General features: G+C 38.4%; 1 protein-coding gene across 1 annotated transcript in view; it reads right to left on the bottom strand.

Moving 5' to 3' along the window:
* The window catches only part of LOC106883502 (exportin-T), a 51,940-nt gene that overhangs the window by 3,937 nt on the left and 25,217 nt on the right, over window positions 1-22,786 (bottom strand). The window contains exons 9-23 of the mRNA XM_089350303.1: window positions 21,408-21,600; window positions 19,992-20,054; window positions 19,300-19,371; window positions 17,721-17,849; window positions 16,154-16,219; window positions 14,190-14,309; window positions 13,122-13,216; window positions 9,698-9,866; window positions 8,425-8,567; window positions 7,479-7,764; window positions 5,888-6,077; window positions 4,453-4,520; window positions 3,348-3,396; window positions 2,025-2,140; window positions 706-753 (exon numbers count right to left, since the gene is read on the bottom strand). Coding sequence (XP_089206429.1) covers window positions 706-753; window positions 2,025-2,140; window positions 3,348-3,396; window positions 4,453-4,520; window positions 5,888-6,077; window positions 7,479-7,764; window positions 8,425-8,567; window positions 9,698-9,866; window positions 13,122-13,216; window positions 14,190-14,309; window positions 16,154-16,219; window positions 17,721-17,849; window positions 19,300-19,371; window positions 19,992-20,054; window positions 21,408-21,600 — 1,807 coding nt within the window. The remainder of the gene's footprint in view (window positions 1-705; window positions 754-2,024; window positions 2,141-3,347; window positions 3,397-4,452; window positions 4,521-5,887; window positions 6,078-7,478; window positions 7,765-8,424; window positions 8,568-9,697; window positions 9,867-13,121; window positions 13,217-14,189; window positions 14,310-16,153; window positions 16,220-17,720; window positions 17,850-19,299; window positions 19,372-19,991; window positions 20,055-21,407; window positions 21,601-22,786) is intronic.

The raw sequence follows: 22,786 nt of genomic DNA, 5'->3' as shown, positions 1-22,786 counted from the left end.
GTCAGAAAGAACCCCAAACCATGTGGTTACCAAGCGAGCTTAACTACAAAGCCATGGCTGGATCTAAGTAGCTTTGTTGATTTAATAACTATATTTCCAAAAAGTTACAGGATGGATAAAAGACAACCAGGAGAAGTAACTGAATAAAATCAGTTATGATGATAAACAAAGAGAAAGTTCTAAGATTTAATGACTGTCTGTAATTATATCTCAGGGATATATTATCATAATCAACATTTAACGTCTGTTTTCCATGCTGGTATGGGTTGGACGGCTTGACAGGAACTGGCATGGCCAAGGGCCACATCAGGTTCCATAGTCTGTTTTGGCTTGGATTCTACAGATGGATGCCCTTCCTAACACCAACCACTCCAGAGAATGTACTAAGTGCCTTTTACATGGCACCGACCCTTTTGTTATCATATTGCTCTTAAAATACACTGCCTTTGTTGCAATCAATTTAAAAAATAATGAAGAATTTAGTACATAACCGTTATTATTAAGCTGGTGTTTGGAATATAATTGATATGAAATCTCAATGGAAGATTTTAATTTAGTTCATCTTAAAACAGGGAAGTTGGCATCATACAGCAGGGGGTGACTCAAGCAGTTTGGTATCAAAAGAGTTAAGTCAATATTTTAACAAACATGTCTAGAAACAGGACTTCATTTTTCTTTCTGAACATTACTATTTGTAAAACTTACCCTTTTATCAAGAATACATTTCAAACATTGTGCACTCTCTCCCAAAGCCTGGAACAAAGAATATATCAAAGATATACATTCTGAAACCAAATGGGAAGTTCAATATATAAAATACAAAAAACGTATACGTATTTGTCAACAAAAAAGAGACCGATAGATTCAACCTAGCTTTATATAAATTCATTGCTCAAATTACTAAAACAACCACATGTTCATTAATAACCATTTTCTTCAGAAAGGATACCAGCTAGTTTTGAAAATCTAAAACAATTTTTAAAAAAGAATAAAAAGTTTTGAATGGTACAACAATGCACTAAGAATATCTGAAGAAGGAATTGTATTCCGAAATATCATCGGACTATGGTTAACTAAATTACAACAGGTATATAGTCCATTTTTTGTATTATAGTGCATTGTTGCACCATTCAAAACTTTTTATTCTTTACAAACAATACACAATACTTCAAGCAAACTACAATACTCTCCGATTTTTTAAAAATGTTTGACAGCTTTCTAATCCCTAAAAATCTTAAAGCAAGCCTATATAGAAAGTTGGGGTTTTTTAAAGTTAATGATTGATCCAGTTTATGCAGGGAACGTTAAAATCCTCATTTAGAATAATTATGCAAGGAGGAAAAAAAATTAGTCAACCAGTAATATTTTAATTATTTCAACAAGTAGGGAAGACAACTCCACAGAGGTCTCCATTGTATGATTATATTAAGAAAGCAGAGACTTCAGGATTCTTGCCACCGGCATGAGGGCCAGTCCGGCAGTACTGGCAACGGCCACACACAAATGGTGTTTTTTTAACGTGCCAATAATCAGCATTTCATGCCTGCTTTCTGTGCTGGTACGGACTGGACAGGTCATTAGTCACCACCTTCCTAAACAGGTTGAAGAACCATGTCATGGTCATACATTTCCTTTTTGGCTGGATTTCTACAGCTGGATGCCTTTCCTGTCACCAACTACTTTATAGAGTGGACTGGATGCATTGTATTGTGGCAGCCAGCACTAGACATGTCTTTTGTTTGACAAAACTAAAAGACTCCCTTTGACCCCTCATTATTTCTGCCACTCATTTGTCAATCACCTTAGTGATTAATGATCACTGTGGCACTAGTGAAGTTGCTTTGCATCTCATAAGACTAAAAAGTCCCTACTATTCTATAATGTCATCCAAGAGAAAACCCAAAAAGACAGAGAGACAGCAACAATAGAAGACCCAGGATGGGTGAGGGAAGGAAGTTGAATAAAATACATTTAAAAATATTTTTAAAAAACGATAAATAAAAATCAATCAAATTGCAACTTACAATAACAGTTTGAGCATCATTTAAATCAAAGGCTGGTTTCATAGGAGTTAAGATACAAGCAGGTACAACACTTTGATAAACAAATTCCTCAAATCCAACCAGTCCGTTCTCACCACCTGCAAAACAGAATAAAGTCTATTAATGAAGTCCTCTTCAAAACAAATTTTTGAAAACTACTTTACAAATCCTTAAATATATTTTTATGATTTCCAAATTTCTTTTCAACTGCAACCCACCAATTTTCAACATTCCACTTAGTAACTCGTTTAGTACAAACTTGCAATCACCTGGATTACCTACCAAGTGTTTTAAACAGTGCCATGTAAAAAGCACCAGTGTTGGTGCCACATAAAAAGCAACCAGAGTACACAGAAAAGTGGTTGGTGCTAGGAAAAGCATCCAAGCTGTAGAAACCATACCAAAGCAGAAAACTGAAGCTGGTGTAACTCCCCAGTTTACCTGGCTCCTGCCAAACTACCCAACCCATGCCAGTGTGGAAGTCAGACATGATGATTTACAAAGACCAACATCATCATTTAACATCCGTTGTCCATGCTGGCATGGGTTAGACAGTTTGACCAGGGCTGGTAAGCTGGGAGGCTGCACCAGACTCCAGTCTGATTTGACATGGTTTTCTACAGTTGGATGCCCTTCCTAACGCCAATAACCCTTTATGAAAAAAAGACTTAAATTGTAATATTTTCCTTCATCCTTTTCATGATAGTTACTCAACCTTACTTATTCTAATAATATTCTCCAAACAAGTGCCACCTTTCATTACACTAGATCATTGCTTGTACCAATAAAATGGTTATCCTTTAAGGATGCTGCTGGCACCCATCTCTATCGGTGGACAATAGCAAGAAACTTTCAGATCACTATGTGTCAACCAAATTTTTATTCACAAGTGTTACCATGCTTGCTTCCCAACCACATGGTCTTAGGTTCAGTCCCACTGTGTAACACACATTGGGCAATTTATCTTCTACTATAGTCTTGGGCCAACCAAAGCCTTGTGAGAGCATCTGATTGGCAGAAACTGAAAGAAACCCATTGTATGTGTGTATATATATGTGTGCGTGTGTGTGTGTGTGTGTCCACCACCACCACCACCACTTGATAACTGTTGATGTGTTTACATCCCCTAACTTAGCAGTTCAGTAAAAGAGACTGACAGAATAAGTGCCAGGCTTAAAAAAAAAAAACTGGGGTCAATTCATTTGACTAAAAATTCTTCAAGGCAGTGCCCCAGCATGGCCACAATCTAATGAGTGAAAAAAGTGAAAGATAAAAGCTGTAACACTGAAAATGTCTAATACTTACACCATACTTCAATCAGTCTTTTTAAAATTCCAAAACAGATTTTTTGAATCTAGAAAATATAAAAAACAAAAAAATGAATAACAGAAACAAAAAACGTTTTAAGAACATGTTATAAAAAACCGAAATCAAATAGTAAGCGCAAATATTTTATATGATCATATATATATGTCATCATCGTCGTTTAACATCCGCTTTCCATGCTAGCATGGGCTGGACAGTTTGATTAAGGGCTGGCAAGCCAGATGGCTGTACTAGGAACCAATCTGATCTGCCAATGTTTCTACAGCTGGATGCCCTTCCTAACACCAACCACTCCGAGAATGTAATGGGTGCTTTTTACATGCCACGGGCATGAGGACCAGTCAGGCAGCACTGGCATTGACTATGCTTGAATGGGTTTTTTTTTTACATGCCACACTCGAATGGTACTTTTTACGTGCCACCGGCACAGAACCAGTCAGGCGGCACTAGCAAAACCCACACTCAAATGGCACTTTTTACGTGCCACTGGCACAGAAGCCAGTTAAGCCATACCTGTGCTTATTAATTTAATGCTAAGTTCACTTCCCAGCCAAGTAATTTTGTATTCAGTCCCACTGCTTGGTATCTTAAGCAAGTGCCTAATACTATAGCGTTGGGCTGACCAATGCCTTGTGTGTGAATCTAAAACACAAATTGTGGAAGCCTGTCATATGTTTGAGTGTGTATCTTGGTTTGTTTGCATCACCATCACGTTGCAGTTAAGCAAAGAGAGTCTGAGAGAATAAATATCAGACCCCTTTCATTACCGTATTTATTTTGAGAAGGTCTGTGTTACTTTCAATTGATTTTAAATATAAAAGAAGAATTTAGTAAAATAACTTTGTTATCATTAAGCTGGTGTTTGGAACATAAATTGTTGCTAAGGTTTGGTGGAAGATTTTAATTCAGAACTTATGAAAACAAGACATTTGTACTCATAACCAGAGGCGGTTTCAACAGGGTTGGTAATGAAAGGGTTCAGTACTGGAGATGGTTTGATGACGAAAAGACCCCTTCAAGGCTGCTATCCAATGACTGAAACAAGTGAAGGAAGTTACATTTGAGATTACCAAACAGTACTTACCTGGGGATCAGGATTATTGCAAGCCCCTTCAACAATGGTCATTAAAACCTGATGGAAGTTTGCAGCCTCTGTATGAATAACAAAAGTTTCAGAATCAATTCAACAATCAAAGATTAACAACAGATTCAGCAATCCTTCATTTGCACATAAATCATAATGAATAAAGTGATTTGAGTTAAAAGAGTGGGGAATCGTAGTTTTTATATTCCTAGATGCATATATAAACACTATTATTATTATTATTATTATTAGGGTGGCGAGCTGGCAGAATTGTTAGCACACAAAATACTTAGCGGCATTTCGTTCACCGTTACATTCAGAGTTCAAATTCCACTAAGGTTGACTTTGCCTTTCATCCGTTCAAGGTCGATGAAATAAGGACCATTCAAGCACTGAGTCGATGTAATTGACAAGTCCCTTCCCCTGAAATTTCAGGTCTTGTGCCTATGGTAGAAAGGATTCATCATCATCATTTAACGTCCGCTTTCCATGCTAGCATGGGTTGGACGGTTTAACTGAGAACTGGCAAGCCAGAAGGCTGCACCAGGCTCCAATCTGATCTGACAAAGTTTCTACAGCTGGATGCCCTTCCTAATGCCAACCACTCCGAGAGTGTAGTGGGTGCTTTTACATGCCACTGGCATAGGAGCCAGTCAAGTGGCACTGGCATTGATCACATTCGGATGGTGCTTTCTATATGCCACCGGTACAGGAGCCATTCAGACAGCATTGGCATTGACCACTTTCAAATGGTGCTTGCCAGTCAGGCGACACTGGCATCAGCCACAACTACAATTTTCATTATGATTTCGATCTTGATTTGATTATTTTACATATTATATATGGCAATTTTCTTTCTCCGTCTTCCCTTCTTTGGACTTTTCCTATATTTCTGATGAAGAGCTCTGCTCGAAACATGAAATCCTCTTTCTTTTCTTTCCTTTCCCGAGCGTCCAATAACACTGTACTTATTCCACATCCTCGCATTGTTATTTTTTCTTGCTTGTTCATGTTTGGATTGACAATATATATATATACACACATACACATGCGCATACATGACAGATTTCTTTCAATTTGTCTACCAGATTCACTCACAAGGAAGTGGTCAGCCCGTGGCTATTGTAGAAGACACTTGCCCAAGGTGCCACACAGTAGGACTGAACCCAAGACCATGTGGTTGGGAAGCAAACTTCTTGCCACACCTGCTATTACGATCTGTATTAAAATCCTGCAAAATCAACCATTTGGTTGCTAGATCCACCAGAGGCCAAATTCCCTTCAAATCTTACCCATCTAAAACAAGAAGTGTGTATTGGATAATGTAATACAAGACACCATCACAAAGGTGGGATGCTCGTAATTAACTAGAGATGTGTTTGATCAACCCTGACCTGGGGTTAAACAATAACAACATGAATAACAAAATGGTTACCTTGATCTTGTATGACTTCATGAACATTGTTGCTGACAATACAAGCCAGAAACTGGAAATAACTTTTCTGAAGTAATCTCTTCTCGTTAGCTGTCACCTGATCGTATTCATCTTGAGGAATTGATAACACTCTATATATGGTTTGTACAAAAGGACAGAACATCTCCCTGAGGAATGGACTAATTGTTTTCTGAAATAAATCAAAAATACTAAGTAAATAACAAATCATATTAATATTACTAGCAAGAAGAGGATTATTTAACACTTTTTCATACCAACCCATTTAAGAATGCCACTGGGTCTGTGATATAAATTTAGTTTTGAAGTGATCTAAAAACTTTCCATTGTAATTTTGTTAATTTATGTACCAAATACCAACATAATGATAATTGTTGTTTTACTAAACTCTTCGTTATTGTTCAAAATTAATTGAAATAAAGGCAATATATTTCAATAGAAATCATCATCATCATCATCATTGTTTAACGTCTGCTTTCCATGCTAGCATGGGTTGGATGATTTGACAGAAGACTGGCGAACCAGATGGCTGCACCAGGTTCCAATCTGATCTGGCAGAGTTTCTACAGCTGGATGCCCTTGCCAACACCAACCACTCCGAGAGTGTAGTGGGTGCTTTTACGTGCCACCAGCACAAGGGCCAGTCACACGGTACTGGCAACGGCCACGCTCAACAAGTTGTTTTTTACGTGCCACCTGCACAGGAGTCAGTCCAGCGGCACAGGCAACGACCTATGGCAGAAAAGTGTTAATCTGCATTAAACAAGTTCAAAATGCCAATACTTTTATTCCTCACCTACAAATTAACTAATCCCAACTTATTTTAGCACCCCTTCATATTAACTACACCAATCTTTATCTGATCATTTGTTTTTAATAAGCAGTAAAGAAACCTGCATGGTTAAACCTTCAGCATTTAACTGGCTATATGCAGACCAAATAGTGTCCAAACTATCCAGATCCAACATCTCACACCTAGCCTATACTGTCGTTCTAAAAATAGTCACATCATCAAAATCTCAAAGCAACAAGATGATGAATGATTAATTGGATAAATAAGCATTACATTTGTTAGAGTAATCTCAAGCTAAAAGAGTTAATCAAAAGGCAGAAATAATCATCATCATTCAAACGGCCACTTTTCCATGGGTCATATTTACTACCAGATGCCCTTCCTGTCATCAACCTCACTTGATTCCAAGCAAAGTGATATTTCCATGACCAGACAGGTTTTCATGAGAGATTTTTCATGGAAGATTGGAAACGAATAACACTGCTTATATGACAGTAACACAATATCAAGACAAGGACACACATACACACAACATGTTTCCTTCTATTCTCATCTACTGAACCCACTCACAAGGTTTTGGTTAACCTTGGACTACAGTACAAGACACCTGCCCAAGATGCCATGCAGTGGGACTAAAGCCAAAGATAGCATGGTTGAGAAGAAAACTTCTTAAACACACAGACAGCACCCAGAAGTCATGAGAAAGATTAAATCTCTAATTATGCTCAGACAAATATGTAATTAACCAGTCATTAGGTTTTAATTAAAGTTACCACTTACTTTGAACTTCATGATGAGTTGTGTCATTAGTGGAATGAAATCATGGAGTTCTTTGGCATCAGGTTGTTGCAGCAGGTTTTCAAGAATAACAGGAATAAAAGGGAAAATTTCTTCCTCCAAACAAACCACCATTCGATGTAGGTATTGCCTTACACCAGAGCGTATGAGTTGTCTCTGTACAGGACATTTGAAACCTTGTAGAAAGATTTTCAAAGCTTCAGTGAAAGCATCCACACAACCACACTGTTTCATAGTTTGCTGGTTAGAAAAGCCTTTGCTTATTCGACTGAAAAATAATAATAAAAAAAAAACGAGGTGAAAGTGAGGCAGTGACAAGGCTTCTTCCCCCACACACCTATATCCCTGAACACATCATCATTGTTTTAATGTCTACTTTTTTTATGCTTGCATGACTCCGACAAGAGTTTGTTGGTTTGTTGGATCAGTGTTTTTATGGCCAGATGCCCTTCCTTTTGTCACCCACCTCGTTTCCAAGTGAGGCAATAATCTCCCAACCGATCAAACAACAACCAGCCCAGACACGCTTTTATATTGGACTGTAAAGCAAACGAGTCAGGAAGTCATTGTTTTACAAACCAATGACAGCAAGAAAAATACAAATTCACACAAACACACATACAGGCTTCTTTCAGTTTCTACCAACCAAATCCATTCACAACGCTATGGTTGGTCCAGTGGTATAGTACAAGACACTTGCCCAAGGTTCTACAATTGGAACCAAAGCCACATGGTTGTGAAACAAACTTTTTAACCACAAAACCAATAATTTTCAACAGTTTGACATGTATACGACACGAAACCAATTATCATAAATTTAGTTTAAGTGTTAGAGTCTGTAAAATTTACAAGCATTCTAAACCAATAAAGTTAGAGATAGCTAATAAGTGACATATTGTTTTTTTTTTAATTATGTTCAATGCCTTACCTAGCAAAACTGATAGCATTATTAATGCAACAAGCATAATTTTCTTGGTTTTCTTCATTCCCTTCTGTGCAAAGTTTGGCCAGCATCGTCTCAAACTTTGACACTATAGGAGCTAACAGCTTTTGTATTAGAATCCGCTTTCGCTAGAAAAAGAAAAATAATTTGTTAAATAATAATTTTTGGGTTTTTTTTTTTAAATAAAATATAATCAGGTACAAAGGAAGGACAATGAATGCTCTGTTTCTTATCAACCACAGTTCTGTTTCATTATTTAACATCTGTATTCCACAAGCTGGAAGAATCTGTCAAACCAGAGGTCTGCAATACGCTCTAATTGTCTGCTTTGACAGTTTCTTTACTCAGATGCCCTTCCAAACTCCAACCACTTTTATCATCGCACCAGCAGTGCGAGTGATGTCACCATGTAATTCCCCAGATTAAAGACGCTTCTCAATTGAATGAAAGCATAGTAGAGAAGGAGGCAGTTTTATTCTAGGAGTTGAAAGGTTAATGCATGAAAAAGGGACAGAAACAGCTTGTTGCAGAAGATATATACATGGCTATTTCCATAATACAAGGGTGGTAAGAGGGAGTAATCTGGATGGAGCTGGAAAGAAATTAAAAATCTCATTCATCATAATTTAACATCAATTTTCCATGCTGGCATGGGTTAGACAGTTTAACAGGAGCTAGTAAGTTGGAGAGCTGCACCAAGATCCAGTTGTCTGTTTTGGCATGGTTTTTATGGCTGGATGCCCCCTTCCTAACGCCAACCACTTTACATGCCGTTTATGTGACACCAGCACAGAGGCTTTATACATGGCACCAACATGGGTGCTTTATATGTGGCACTGTTGATGTTCTATATTTAATCATTTCTTTGTTCACTTATTACAAACTGAATTAATAAAATGGAAAGGTTACAATGACAACATGATAATACAGGGTGTTCAATAAGAATCTCCACAGTAAGTATTTTATAGCGAAATAAACATTTATAAGATGGCATAAGACTACCAAAGAATATATTAGACTTTACAAGACTTTAAATAACTTTATAAAAGGTGTTGAAAGTGTCGTCCTTCATTTTCAATACATAAGTTGACTCTTCTACACACGTTTTGAAATATGTCTTGGAGAAGAAAATTCACTGCAGAGAAACTTTCTGAACACCCTGTAGTTAACAAGACTTTGTTCTCTCGTACATGTATCTTTTAAGGTAGGGGTTCGAGATAAAAGGCAAAGAAAACAAATAAAATGTAGGTGAATCTACCTCCGGTGGGAAATTACTTGCAACAATGAGTATACCAACTGTTTCATAAATAAAAAGTTGGTCATCACAACTCAACAGTTGCTGAATGCAGCCATTCTCTGGGGAATGCAACACAAGCATATCAGTAATTTGCTTTAAAATGTGTTCCAAATAATCCTGCAGATGAGCTCTAAAAAAGAAACAAAAAAAAAAATGGATATAAAAATATATTTGGAAAAAAACAAAAAAAAATTACTTCTGAAATTTATCAGGATTTTTATTTTCACAGAAATTACTTTACTGAAACTATTGAACATAATAATTTAGAAACTTCAAGTGATGTGAAATAATTTGTTTTTGATGACTGGAACTCTAAGAAGATAAAGTTATAAATGACAGGGTGCAAATATAACTTTCAACACATAAAGCCTTTGACTTTTTCTATCCAAAAAGGGCTGGTTTAACCCAGTCTAGCTTCATCTATTTGACATTCCAGTTCGATTAAGTTAGTAATGCTGCACCACATCAACAAACAAATGAGCTGAAAAAGTTAGTGGTAACAGATAGGTCCAATGTTTACAGATCAGTTTGGGTTCGTGCCAGGTAAAAGCACTACTGATGCCTTATTTCTAGTGAGACAGTTGCAGGAGAAATACCTAGCTAAGGATAAACCTCTGTACCTGGCTTTCGTTGATATGGAGAAAGCCTTTGACAGGGTCCCCCGATCCCTTATCTGGTGGTCAATGAGGAAACTTGGGATAGAAGAATGGTTAGTGAGAGCTGTGCGAGCCATGTACAGAGATGCTGCCAGTAAGGTGAGGGTTGGAAATGAGTACAGCAATGAATTCCGGGTAGAGGTAGGGGTCCACCAAGGTTCCGTCCTCAGCCCCCTATTATTTACCATAGTCCTCCAGGCAATCACAGAGGAGTTCAAGACAGGTTGCCCCTGGGAGCTCCTCTATGCTGATGACCTTGCCCTAATTGCGGAGTCACTATCAGAACTAGAGGAGAAGTTTCAGGTGTGGAAGCAAGGTCTAGAATTGAAGGGCCTTAGAGTCAACCTAGCTAAAACCAAAATCCTAATAAGTAGGAAGGTAGATAAAACACAAACCCCTTCAGGTAGATGGCCCTGCTCAGTATGTAGAAAAGGAGTAGGTAGTAACTCTATAAGATGTACCCGGTGCAAGCTATGGACACATAAGAGGTGCAGCAACATCAAAGGCAGGTTAACTAGCAAGTTAGTTTTTGTTTGTGGCAGATGTTCAGGTGCAATAAAGACTGCAAACAAACAGGAAACAACTTCTATCTCATTCCAGGGTGAAAAACTAGAGGTAGTCGATAGCTTCCGCTATCTGGGCGACCAAGTTAGTAGTGGGGGTGGGTGCGCTGAAAGTGTAGCTGCTAGAATAAGAATAGCCTGGGCAAAGTTTAGAGAGCTCTTACCCCTGCTGGCGACAAAGGGACTCTCACTCAGAGTAAAAGGCAGACTGTATGACGCATGCGTACGAACAACCATGCTACATGGCAGTGAAACATGGGCTGTAACTGCTGAGGACATACGTAAGCTCGCAAGGAATGAAGCCAGTATGCTCTGTTGGATGTGTAATGTCAATGTGAATACCCGTCAGAGTGTAAGTATCTTGAGAGAAAAGCTGAACATTAGAAGCATCAGTTGTGGCGTGCAAGAGAGACGATTGCGCTGGTATGGACATGTGGTGAGAATGGAGGAGGATAGCTGCGTGAAAAAGTGCCACACCCTAACAGTTGAGGGAACCCGTGGAAGAGGTAGGCCCAGGAAGACCTGGGCTGAGGTGGTGAGGCAAGACCTTCGTACATTGGGCCTCACCGAGGCGATGACTACGGACCGAGACCTTTGGAAATGGGCTGTGCGTGAGAAGACCCGGCAAGCCAAGTAAGATCGTTGCCAGTGCCCCTGGACTGGTTCTTGTGCGGGTGGCACATGAGATGCACCATTTTGAGCGTGGCCGTTGCCAGTACCGCCTGACTGGCTCCTGTAGGATTTTCGAGCGAGATCGTTGCCAGTGCCCCTGGACTGGCTTGTGCGGGTGGCACATAAAAGACACCATTTCGAGCGTGGCCGTTTTCGTGCGGGTGACACGTAAAAGCACCCACTACACTCTCTGAGTGGTTGGCGTTAGGAAGGGCATCCAGCTGTAGAAACTCTGCCAAATCGGACTGGAGCCTGGTGTTGCCATCCGGTTTCACCAGTCCTCAGTCAAATCGTCCAACCCATGCTAGCATGGAAAGCGGACGTTAAACGATGATGATGATGATGATGATGACTACCTGATTCCAAGTTTCTCAAATGTAGAATATTTCATAGGTAAAACAGAACTGTCCTTTTTATTTTCCTTGGTCCCTATATTGGTAATTGCCAATCAAATATGGAATTGGTGTGTGACATGTAGTCATTCTCACTTCCAAAGCCACAACCAAGATCGTACACTCAGTTGTTTTATGAAATTGTTGCATATATGTGTATATCATCATCATCATTGCATTATGTCCACTTTCAATATCCGTGTTAGCAGAGGTTTCAAGGGTCTTCACAACCAAAGTCAGTCCTTATTCAAAGTTATTCTTGCTATGTCAGGCAACCATGTGTCGTTTAAATATTTTAAAGTTTGGAATGATTTCCATGGCTGTATGCCCTCTCTCATACTTTGTATAAATTTCCTTTTCTTTTTCTTCTCTGAACAGTATAACAAGCATTTGTTAGTCTTTAAATGTCCATTCATCTTCATCATCATCGTTTAACGTCTGCTTTCCATGCTGGACAATTTGAATGAGAACTGGCAGGCCAGAAGGCTGTACCAGGCTCCAGTCTGATCTGGCAATGTTTCTACAGCTGGACGCCCTTCCTAACGCCAACCACTCTGTGAGTGTAGTGGGTGCTTTTTACATGCTACCAACATGTATTTTTAAATTCTTGCATGGGTTATTGAAGCACTGTTTTACAACCAAATGTCCTTCTAAGCACTAACCCTTATGGTTTTTTTAAGTAATTGATCTATTCCACATGGCTTCAAAAAGGGGTAAAGTGTGAAAGGGTGGATGACTTATTAACAAGAGACCTGATAACACCACCACTTGTATTTTGGCCTGGACACAAAACTATATGCTTAGTAAGCTTAGGAAGGAAACTTCTTAACCATGCTGTCATGCTGACACCTACAGCATACTTTCTTTAAAATTTTATTTAAAAAAAAAGAAAAAACAAAGCAAGCATTGCCATTTAGCTTGAAGAGGTTGCCATGTCAACAAGCTTCTTGAAATATGAATAGACATTGAAAACAATCAAAATATTTTTTAAATTATTGAATCTAGATTTCCAATAAAGAAAAGTAAATAAATTTCAAAATTACATATGAAATAACACATTCTTAGTAAAATTAATACAAATTGTCTAAAATACGAAACTTACTTTAAAACTTTTACAAAACGAGAAAATAGATAGGCTGCTCTGCTGCGGACTTGTGGTGATTTATTTCGAAGTCCTCGCTCATCTAGAAAAGCCATCTGAAAAAAGAAAATAAAAAAAGAAAAACTCAACTTAATTTCAGTTCAAAATCCATTTCTAAATCAAATAAAATCAGATCTAAAATGCATTATAGACCTATAACAGTGGCTGTGTGGTAAGTAGCATGCTTACCAACCACATGGTCCCGGGTTCAGTCCCACTGCGTTGCACCTTGGGCAAGTGTCTTCTGCTATAGCCTCGGGCCGACCAGAGCCTTGTGAGTGGATTTGGTAGACGGAAACTGAAAGAAGCCCGTCCTATATATGTATCTATGTGTGTATATATATATATATATATATATATATATATATATGTGTGTGTGTGTGTGTGTGTGTGTGTGTGTGTATGTATGTGTCTGTCCCCACAACATCGCTTGACAACTGATGCTGGTGTGTTTACATCCCCGTAACTCAGCGGTTCAGCAAAAGAGACCGATAGAATAAGTACTAGGCTTACAAAGAATAAGTCCTGGGGTCGATTAGCTCAACTAAAAAAGTGGTGCTCTAGCATGGCCACAGTCAAATGACTGAAACAAGTAAAAGAGTAAAGAGAGTCCCCCAAATACATTTAGAATTTTACTCTACTAGACCTCCATAGTCATTTGATGGATATGAAAAAAAATCCTATTGTATTTTAAGATTAAATATTATTAAGAATTGTATTAAAATTGTTAAAATATTTTGTATGTTGTAGAAGTATAACCAATTCATTACACAATTTTTAACAAGTAAATCTTAGGTGGACCAACAAGGGTCACATGAGACCCCAAGCTGAAAACCACTAATTTATAGTAAACGTTTTAAATGACTATAAAGTTATACATTTCAAATGAGACTTTAAAATCATCATCATTATCATTGTTTAACGTCCGCTTTCCATGCTGGCATGGGTTGGACGGTCTGAATTTACAAATGAACTAGTTTTGCAAGATAACAAAAAATATTTTTTTCGTAATTTAAAAACATTACAAACCAAAACATCTGGAATATATTCTGGTTCTGTATTAAAAAACTTTTCATAGCGCACCACTGACTCCAGAACCTGAAGTTGAACACAGCTGTGTTTATGACAGCTAACACCTGAAGATACTAGCTGAAAATGGATAAGATAAAAAGAAGAAAAAAAAAAATTCAGCACAAATTTTAAACAAAACAAAAAAAAAAATACAGGAAAAAGCATTTGAGTTTAACTAAATATTATTTTACACTAATATATATAGGCTGGGAGCTAAAACTGAGTGGAAAAAAGAAAGCAACACTGCTGCCTAAAAATAAAACATTTATCTTTTTGTTTCCGAATTTCTGTTGAAAAGCCCAACTTTTGTTTCAATTCATTTTGAAAATGAAGAATAATTATCCTTCGTTAAGCTAGTGTTTGAACCATAAATTAATATGAAATTTTGATGAAAAGTTTGCTGTTTATCACTTTGACCATTTTGTTACCATATTTCTGTTGAAATACATTGGCTTTGTTTCGATTACTTTTGAAAATAATGGAGAATTTGGTAATATAACAGTAATTATTGAGCTGGTATTTGGAATGTAAATTAACATTGAATTTTGACAATAGGTTTTAATGCTGAGGAATTTCTATCCCAGATTTAGGGGTAGTCACAGGTAGGTTGGAATCAAAAACGTTAATTGCAAGAAATAGGTTTAATACATTTATCCAGATAGTTAAACCATTTAAAAACTTCCATTTTTTTTCTTTTTCCTCTGTATGTACCAAATCCATCAAAGACTGCCCAGGATCACAAACTACCAATCTGTAAAAATTCTCTTTAAGCTAACTATGAAATATCAGTTCATTCTAATCATAATCATCGTCATCATTTAACATCCGCTTTCCATGCTGACATAGGTTGGACAGTTTGACTGACGACTGGCAAGACAGGAGGCTGCACCAGGCTTCAATCTGATCTGGCAAGGTTTCTACAGCTGGATGCCCTTCCTACACTAACCACTCCGAGAGTGTAGTGGGTGCTTTTTACGTGCCACCAGCACAAGAGCCAGTCAGGCAGCACTGGCATCAACTACACTTGGATGGTGCTTTTTACATGCCACCGGCACAGGAGCCAGTCAGGCAGCACTGGCATCAGCCACAACTATGATTTCACTTGACTCAATAGGTCTTCTCAAGCACAGCATATTGCCCAACGATTGAAGGGTACTTTTAAACAGGCCAGTTATGCGACACTGGCATTAGCCACGATCTCACTTGGCTTGCTGGGTTTTCTTAATCTCCAAAGGTCTTGGTCACTTGTCATTACCTCTGTGAGGCCTAATGTTCGAAGGTTGTGCTTCACCACCTCATCCCAGGTCTCCCTGGGTCTACCTCTTCCACAGGTTCCCTCAACCGCTAGGGTGTGGCACTTTTTCACACAGCTGTCCTCATCCACATGCAACACATGACCATACCAGCGCAGTCATCTCTCTTGCACACCACATCTGATGCTTCTTATGTCCAACTTTTCTCTCAGGGGGCTTACATTCTAATATCAAAGACTTTTGGATATTTTATATTGGATCTCATTATAATTTTGACTGATGTGAACATTAGACGGAATCAGCAGACTATTGTTCTTCAAATTACAGTTTCTGGGATTCTAGACTGTCTTCCAAATATCAGTTCATTTCTAGCAACAAACAAAAGAAAGTTTCAGGTATTTTACCAAATTCTAACATGATCTTGTTTGACTTAAAAAATAATTGAATTACATGAGCAGTCTACAGTAACCAGAAATAATGGAAAATACAAAAAAATATCCTTATTGCAGAAATTCCCAAATAATTAAACTGCAGATTCTTGATGTGACTAATCAAGACAAAATGGGGAAATTTCTTCACAGAGTGAAACTCCTTTAATCTACAGTGAAAAATGTGTTAGCAGTGTACAAATAGGTTGTATAACCAGGATATTGAAAAATAAACACTTACCAATCGCATCATTTCTTGCAAAGGGGAAGGCTTCTCCTTGCAACCATTAAAACTTTGATTGGAAGACTAAAATTAAAAGAGATAAAAAAAAAGTTTGTTTTTTTTAGATTCAAATTATCAAATAAAAGCACTTATATATCACTGACTGTTCCTATATGCACACATGAATGCATTACAAATGGACAGTTTTTTGTACAAAACACTTTAAGAAATACAAAATGCAGGCTAGCAAACTACATTTCGGCCTAACTACTGTTTTATGTGAATGACATCTCAGAGTTTCTGAACATTTCTCTCTTCTACATCAACAAGTGTACTTTCTTCAATATTTACTTCACAATTCTCTCATTAAATACAGGTAAATCTATACTTCACTGATGAGGTCTAATAAGGAGGGAACCTATCCTCAATTGCACCCTGTGCTTGCTTGAATTAAAATAATATTGGTCAAGGATTAACTTTGCATTTTCTCTTTGCATAATGTCTTCTGATTTGACTTTTTGATGTTTGACTTATGTTACAGCTACAAAAGTACTTAAGCTAGTGTGACCCAACTCCGAATCACACATACACACGTGGAATTGAACTCCAAATTACAAGGCCAATCAAGTCACTTGTGAGTTTTACACTGCTACAATTGCTTAAGGTAGTGAGCTTTATCTGTTTACAGCTAAATGAATTGGGCCATTGAGAGCTAAGTCTCTTAGCCATGACAGCTCCTCAATGCCCATACAAAATACAAACCACCAACCGTGATTATAAGGCATCTTATTAACTAGTTTCCAGTGGTTCCAGCAGCATTCATATACACTAGTAAACAAACCAGCCTCTATGTGGTTACTTGACTTGCAAGAAAAAGCAACTAAAATCTTCACCAAATCAAACTTTATCATCTTAAAAATATTGAACAATATTCTCCCAAGATATAAACTGGCTACAAAAGGAAATTCATGAAATAGTCATGGCTGGAATGTCTTCCACCTTACATCATCTCAATCAGACTAAATTGGGGCTAAACAACAATAGTAGTTCCATTCCAAGACTATCTAGAAATTGCATTGTGTTCTCCCTAAGCAAGTTATCCATCTCACATTATTCCCACAGTTTGGTTAAGTTATCATTTCATCAGACACCACAACTAGAGAAATGCTTCCTTGCTTTGTTTAAGCCTTTAGCATTCATATTATTCTCTCAAACGTAATGCTTGTATATCCACATTACTTTGAATTACTCAGGTATTACTTTGTAGCTTTCAAATTTCAATAATGTGACTGTTTTTAGAATGACATTGTTGGGTAGGTGTGAGAGGCCAGATCTGACCAGTTTGAGCATAAAACAGGAAGAATATTTAGGCTGGATTTATGGCCAGTTTAAATGTTGAAGGGTTAAGAGTAAAAAAATACAAAATTAAAACTTTAAATGAAAGGGCTGAACTATGTCATGCCATACGGCAAGTAGATTAATATAATTATATTTTTAAATATATGTTGCTAAACATTATCAAAAGTAATAAAACAGAAAAGAGATTAATTTTAGAATATCAAAACCAAAGAAATAGTTAACTTACAGGAAGGGCTTCTCCAAGCATATACATTAACATAATTGGCATCTCAACATCCCAAAACTCCAAAGTTTTCCACTGAGAAAGCATATTTGACAGAACTGAATGTACAGTCATTAAAACCATATCTGAATCCTGCAATTAAAGAATACGCATAAATTATATATTCGTTTGTTTTTACATCTGTTTTTCCATGCTGGATTGGGTTGAACTAATATATTGGGGCATTGCTTTACAGCCAGATGTTTTATCTGTTCCTTGAAAGTGCAGAGCCACAAGATTGCACATAGGCAGAGGAAATAAGAACATCAGTGCTCACACAAGTGCAAGTTTTGTAGAAGTGCAAATGTAAACACCTCTTGTGCCGGTGGGACATAAAAAAGCACCATCCAAACATGGCCGATACCAGTACTCCCTGACTGGCTCCCGTGCTGATGGTGTGCACATAAAAAGCACTATCAGAATGTGATCAATGCCAGGGTCTCCTGACTGGCTGTGCCAGTGGCATGTAAAAAGCACCCACTACACTCTTGGAGTGGTTACCAGATTAGATTGGAGCCTGGTGCAGCTGCTGGCTCTCCAGACCTCAGTCAAACCATCCAGCTCATGCCAGCATGGAAAACGGATGTTAAACCTTGATGATGACACACAGACTGGTGCCACATAAAAACCACCCAGTACTCTCTGTAAAGTGGTTGCATTAAAAGAGCATCCAGCTAAAGAAACCATGCCCAAAACAAATAACTAGAGCCTGGTGCAGCTCTCAGGCTGGCCAGAACCTGTCAAACCATCCAACCCTTGCCAGCATGGAAAATAGATGTTAAATGATGATGAGGACAATTGACAGCAGTCTGCTTTCAGTTTCCATCTACCAAATTCAGTCACAAGAGTTTGGTCGGCCTGGGGCTAAAGAAGACATCTGCCCAAGATTCCACAGTGGGACTGAACCCAAATCCATGGAGTTGGCAAGCAGACTTCTTAGCTACACCACTATGCTTGTCCCCATATACACAGGCTTTCCCTTGGATACACATCAGTGGTTGGAGGGAAAACTTGCAAACATAGGAACCTGTTAATCTCACTGAAGAAAAAAATAAATTCTTGCCCAGGCTTGCATATATATATGTGTGCAGATATGACAAGAAAGGCCCTATAACTTCAGGAAAAACAATTTATAAGTATGCATGTGTTGTGTGTACAGGTATGTGCATGTTTATTTGCATGTGTGCTATGTGCATGTATGTTTGTGTGTATTTACATTTGTCATCTTCAAATGAAACCATTTGAACAAAGGTAATATTAAGTTGACTGTCCGCCTGACTGGCTCCCATGCTGGTGGCACATAAAAAGCACCATCCGAACGTGGTCGATTCCTTTTAGCAGATCATTCTGCAGCTCTGGACTTTCCAATAATAAACAAAAAAATAAATTCTTTGTTTGAAAACCGTAAGGGTTAGCAACAAGAATGGCATTAGGTTGTAAATTAATGCTGCAACAAGAACTACTCATTGAACCCATGCTAGCATGGAAAAAGAGACATAAAAATGAATGAACAAATGAATGCTGTTAAAGGATAAACGCTTACCAGCTGAGCAAGGTTATTGAATATGATCTTCACCTGCTTTCTGTAATCTTGGAACATGGCTTCTTCCTCTCCCTGAAAGAGTTAAAAATAACACCTTAAAACTGCATGTTAGCAGAAAACAGGAGGTTATGCCATGTAAAACAAGCCCCGTGCCAGCCCCCACGTGGAAAGCACTGCCGAGCCCCCATGTGGAATGCACTCCCCCAAGCCCACGCACCAGGCCCCCACGCAGAAAGCGCACATGCCAGGGCCCCCACGCGGAGAGCACACGTGCCGGGCCCCACGTGGAAAGCACATGTGCCAGATACAAATTAAAAGCATCCATGCAGGCGCTACATTAAAACCACCTGTGCTGGTGCCACAATAAAGGCACTTGTGCTGGCATCGAGTCAAAAAAGCACCCAATACACTTTGTAAAGTGTTTGGCATTAAGAAAGGTATCCAGCCATAGAAACCATATCAAAACAGATGACTGGAGACTGGAGCCTGGTGCAGCCCTCCACCTTGACACCCCCTGCCAAACCTTCCAGCCCACACCCACAATGATGATAATGTTACATAGTTTCTTTTTTTTAACCCTTTTGGTACAAACCCTACTAAGGGCCTCTAGTTCTGGATTTCCTGCACCAATGGACAACATTTTATGGAATAACATCATCAAATATCTTAATGTGTAAATAGCCAGGACCTACCTCAATGTCAAAGTTATATGTTTCATCATACTTCAGTTTGTTGATTATGATAATTAACATTTGCTGAAAATTAAAAAAAAAAAAATAGAAAGATATTGATAAATCATGTTAAAAGCTCCCAAAAATTTAAACAAATTTTATAATATGAATCAGTGGTTCTCAACCTTTTTAAAACCCAGGACAGGTCCAAAACATGGACTTTTTTAGGGGGACCACACCAAAAAATGTAAAACAAAAGTCAGAGAAAAATTCATATTTATAGAGGGAACTCCATCCAGAGCTGTCAGAAGGAAGCTTGAGGGCCGCTTGCAGCTCTGGGAGCCACAGTTGAGAACCATTGATATAAATTCAATTCATAAGTACTTGCTGAAATATTGGAAAAGAAAACATTTGGCTTCTATCACCTACACTAAATAAATTACACTGGTTTTCTTAATGCTTTGGTGAAAGGAGAAAAGGAAGGACTCCTGACTGGTGAGAAAAAAACAGTTTGTGTCCAACCTCAAAGAACCATGTGACACAATATCATGTGGCTTCCCAGTTTTCCTAATTTGGCCCCCTGAACTGCTGCCTCTGGGCCCCACTGTAAATGCTGTGGTGATGGGGAACATGCAATTACTTCTATGGTCACACTGCAAGTTATGAGTGATTTAATTGAATGACTAGTTTCTTTGTTATGTGACTTTTTCTGGGAGTGAAATTATTTTTCTTGTTTGATGCGTTGTTTTTTTCTTGCTTGCTCGCATGCTGGTGGCATGTAAAAGGCACTATCTGAACATGATCGATGCCAGGGCCACCTGACTGGCTCCTGTGCTAGTGGCACGTAAAAAGCACCATCTGAAATGTGGTCGATGCCAGTGCCGTCTGACTGGCTCCTGTGCCGGTGGCACGTAAAAAGCACCCACTACACTCTCAGAGGAGTTGGCATTAGGAAAGGCATCCAGCTGTAGAAACATTGCCAGATCAGACTGGAGCAACCACTGGCTTTCCACACTTCACACAAACCATCCAATTTATGCCAGCATGGAAAACAGATGTTAAGCAATGACGATGATGATTTCTTTTAGCAGATCATTCTGCAGTTCTGCACTTTCTAATAGAAAATGATGAAACTGTAGTCAATCTGAACCAATATTGAATTCCAAAACATAAGGCAATGAACTGGCAGAATTGTTAGTGCGTCAAACAAAAATGTTCAGTGGCATTTCTTGTGGCTCTTTCAAGTTTGAGCTCAAATCCCACCAAGATCAAATCTGCCTTTCATTCCTTCGTGGGTGGATAAAATTAAGTACCTGTTGAGCCCTGGGGTTGATGTAATGGACTTCACCCACCCATCAATATTGCTGATCGTGTGCCAAAATTCTTTAAAAAAAATTATTGAGTTCAATGGTGAAGAGATTCATATATTTCACTCACCTGAATATTTTCTCTCTGTCTTGGAGTCAAGTTTGGAGACTGTTTCAGGAGTCCAATATAATCTTGTGCAAAACCAATCACAGCTTCTGAGATGTCGTCATCTTCATGACTAAGGAAACGCAATACAAGGGGCAGCTTCCTCTCGATGGCTTGTAAACAGGTCAACGCTGAATTTATGTCAGTTTTTAACATTCTGAAGAAGAAAAATGAATTTTATTTTTTTTTATTAATTTCAATCATTGGACTGCAGTGATGCTTGGATACATCATCATTATCGTTAACATCTGCTTTCTATGCTGGCACAGGCTGGATGGTTTGACTGAAGACTGGCAAGCCAGGAGGTTGCACCAGGCTCCAATCTGATCTGGCAATGTTTCTACAGCTGGATGTCCTTCCTTACACCAACCACTCCGAGAGTGTAGTGGATGCTTTTTAACATGCCACCGGCACAGGAGCTAGTCAGGCGGCACTGGCATCGGCCACATTTCAGATGGTGCTTTTTACGTGCCACCAGCACAGGTGCTAGTCAGGCAACATTGGCATCGACCAAAAAAAAAATACTGAACTGGAGAATATGGGAATTAGTGAAAAAATAATTTCCCTTTAGCATTCAAATTATTCTGTTAAATCTAATGCTTATTTATTCGCATTGTTTTGAATTAATCACAGCTTATCTCGTAGCTTTGAGATTTCAATGATGCGATTGTTTAATTTTAGAATGACATTGTAAGGTACGTGTAAGAGACTGGATCTGGCTGGTTTAAATGCTAAGAATTACACATTTAATGCCAGCATGGACTAAATAATTTGATTAATTCATATTTCAATATGGAACGTTAAAACAGAATTTCACATATGTACTTCCTAAACAGGAACCATTTAAGATAAAACTGACAGCACCAAAAGACCAACACTACTGACAGCATCAAGTTACCAAAGTAGTCAAAACCATGAACCTTCCAGATATCAAACTACTTGAGATCATCTCTGATTCTCTGATACAAAAACCTAATTGTTTTCAAGTTTCCATCATCATTTAATGTCTGCTTTTCCCATGCTTGCAGGGGTCTGACAGAATTTGTTGAAGCAGATTTCCTATGGCCAGATATACCCTTCCCATCACCAACCCTCACAAGTTTCCAAATAAGGAAATACTACCCCACCCCCTGACTAGACATGTCTTCATGGAAGATTGCAAAGGACACCACTTGCATGATGGTAACATTCACTTACAACTATCATGGGAACACATGGTAAAGGGACAGTAACAGACACATATGCATGCAAATATACACACACACACACACAACAGGCTTCTTTCAGTTATTTCTTTATTGCCCACAAGGGGCTAAACAAAGAGGAGAAAAACAAGGACAGAC

This window comes from Octopus bimaculoides, chromosome 4, assembly GCF_046866305.1.
Source record: "Octopus bimaculoides isolate indiv1 chromosome 4, ASM4686630v1, whole genome shotgun sequence".
Lineage (NCBI taxonomy): Eukaryota > Metazoa > Mollusca > Cephalopoda > Octopoda > Octopodidae > Octopus > Octopus bimaculoides.
This window is presented reverse-complemented; position numbering and strand designations above follow the sequence as displayed.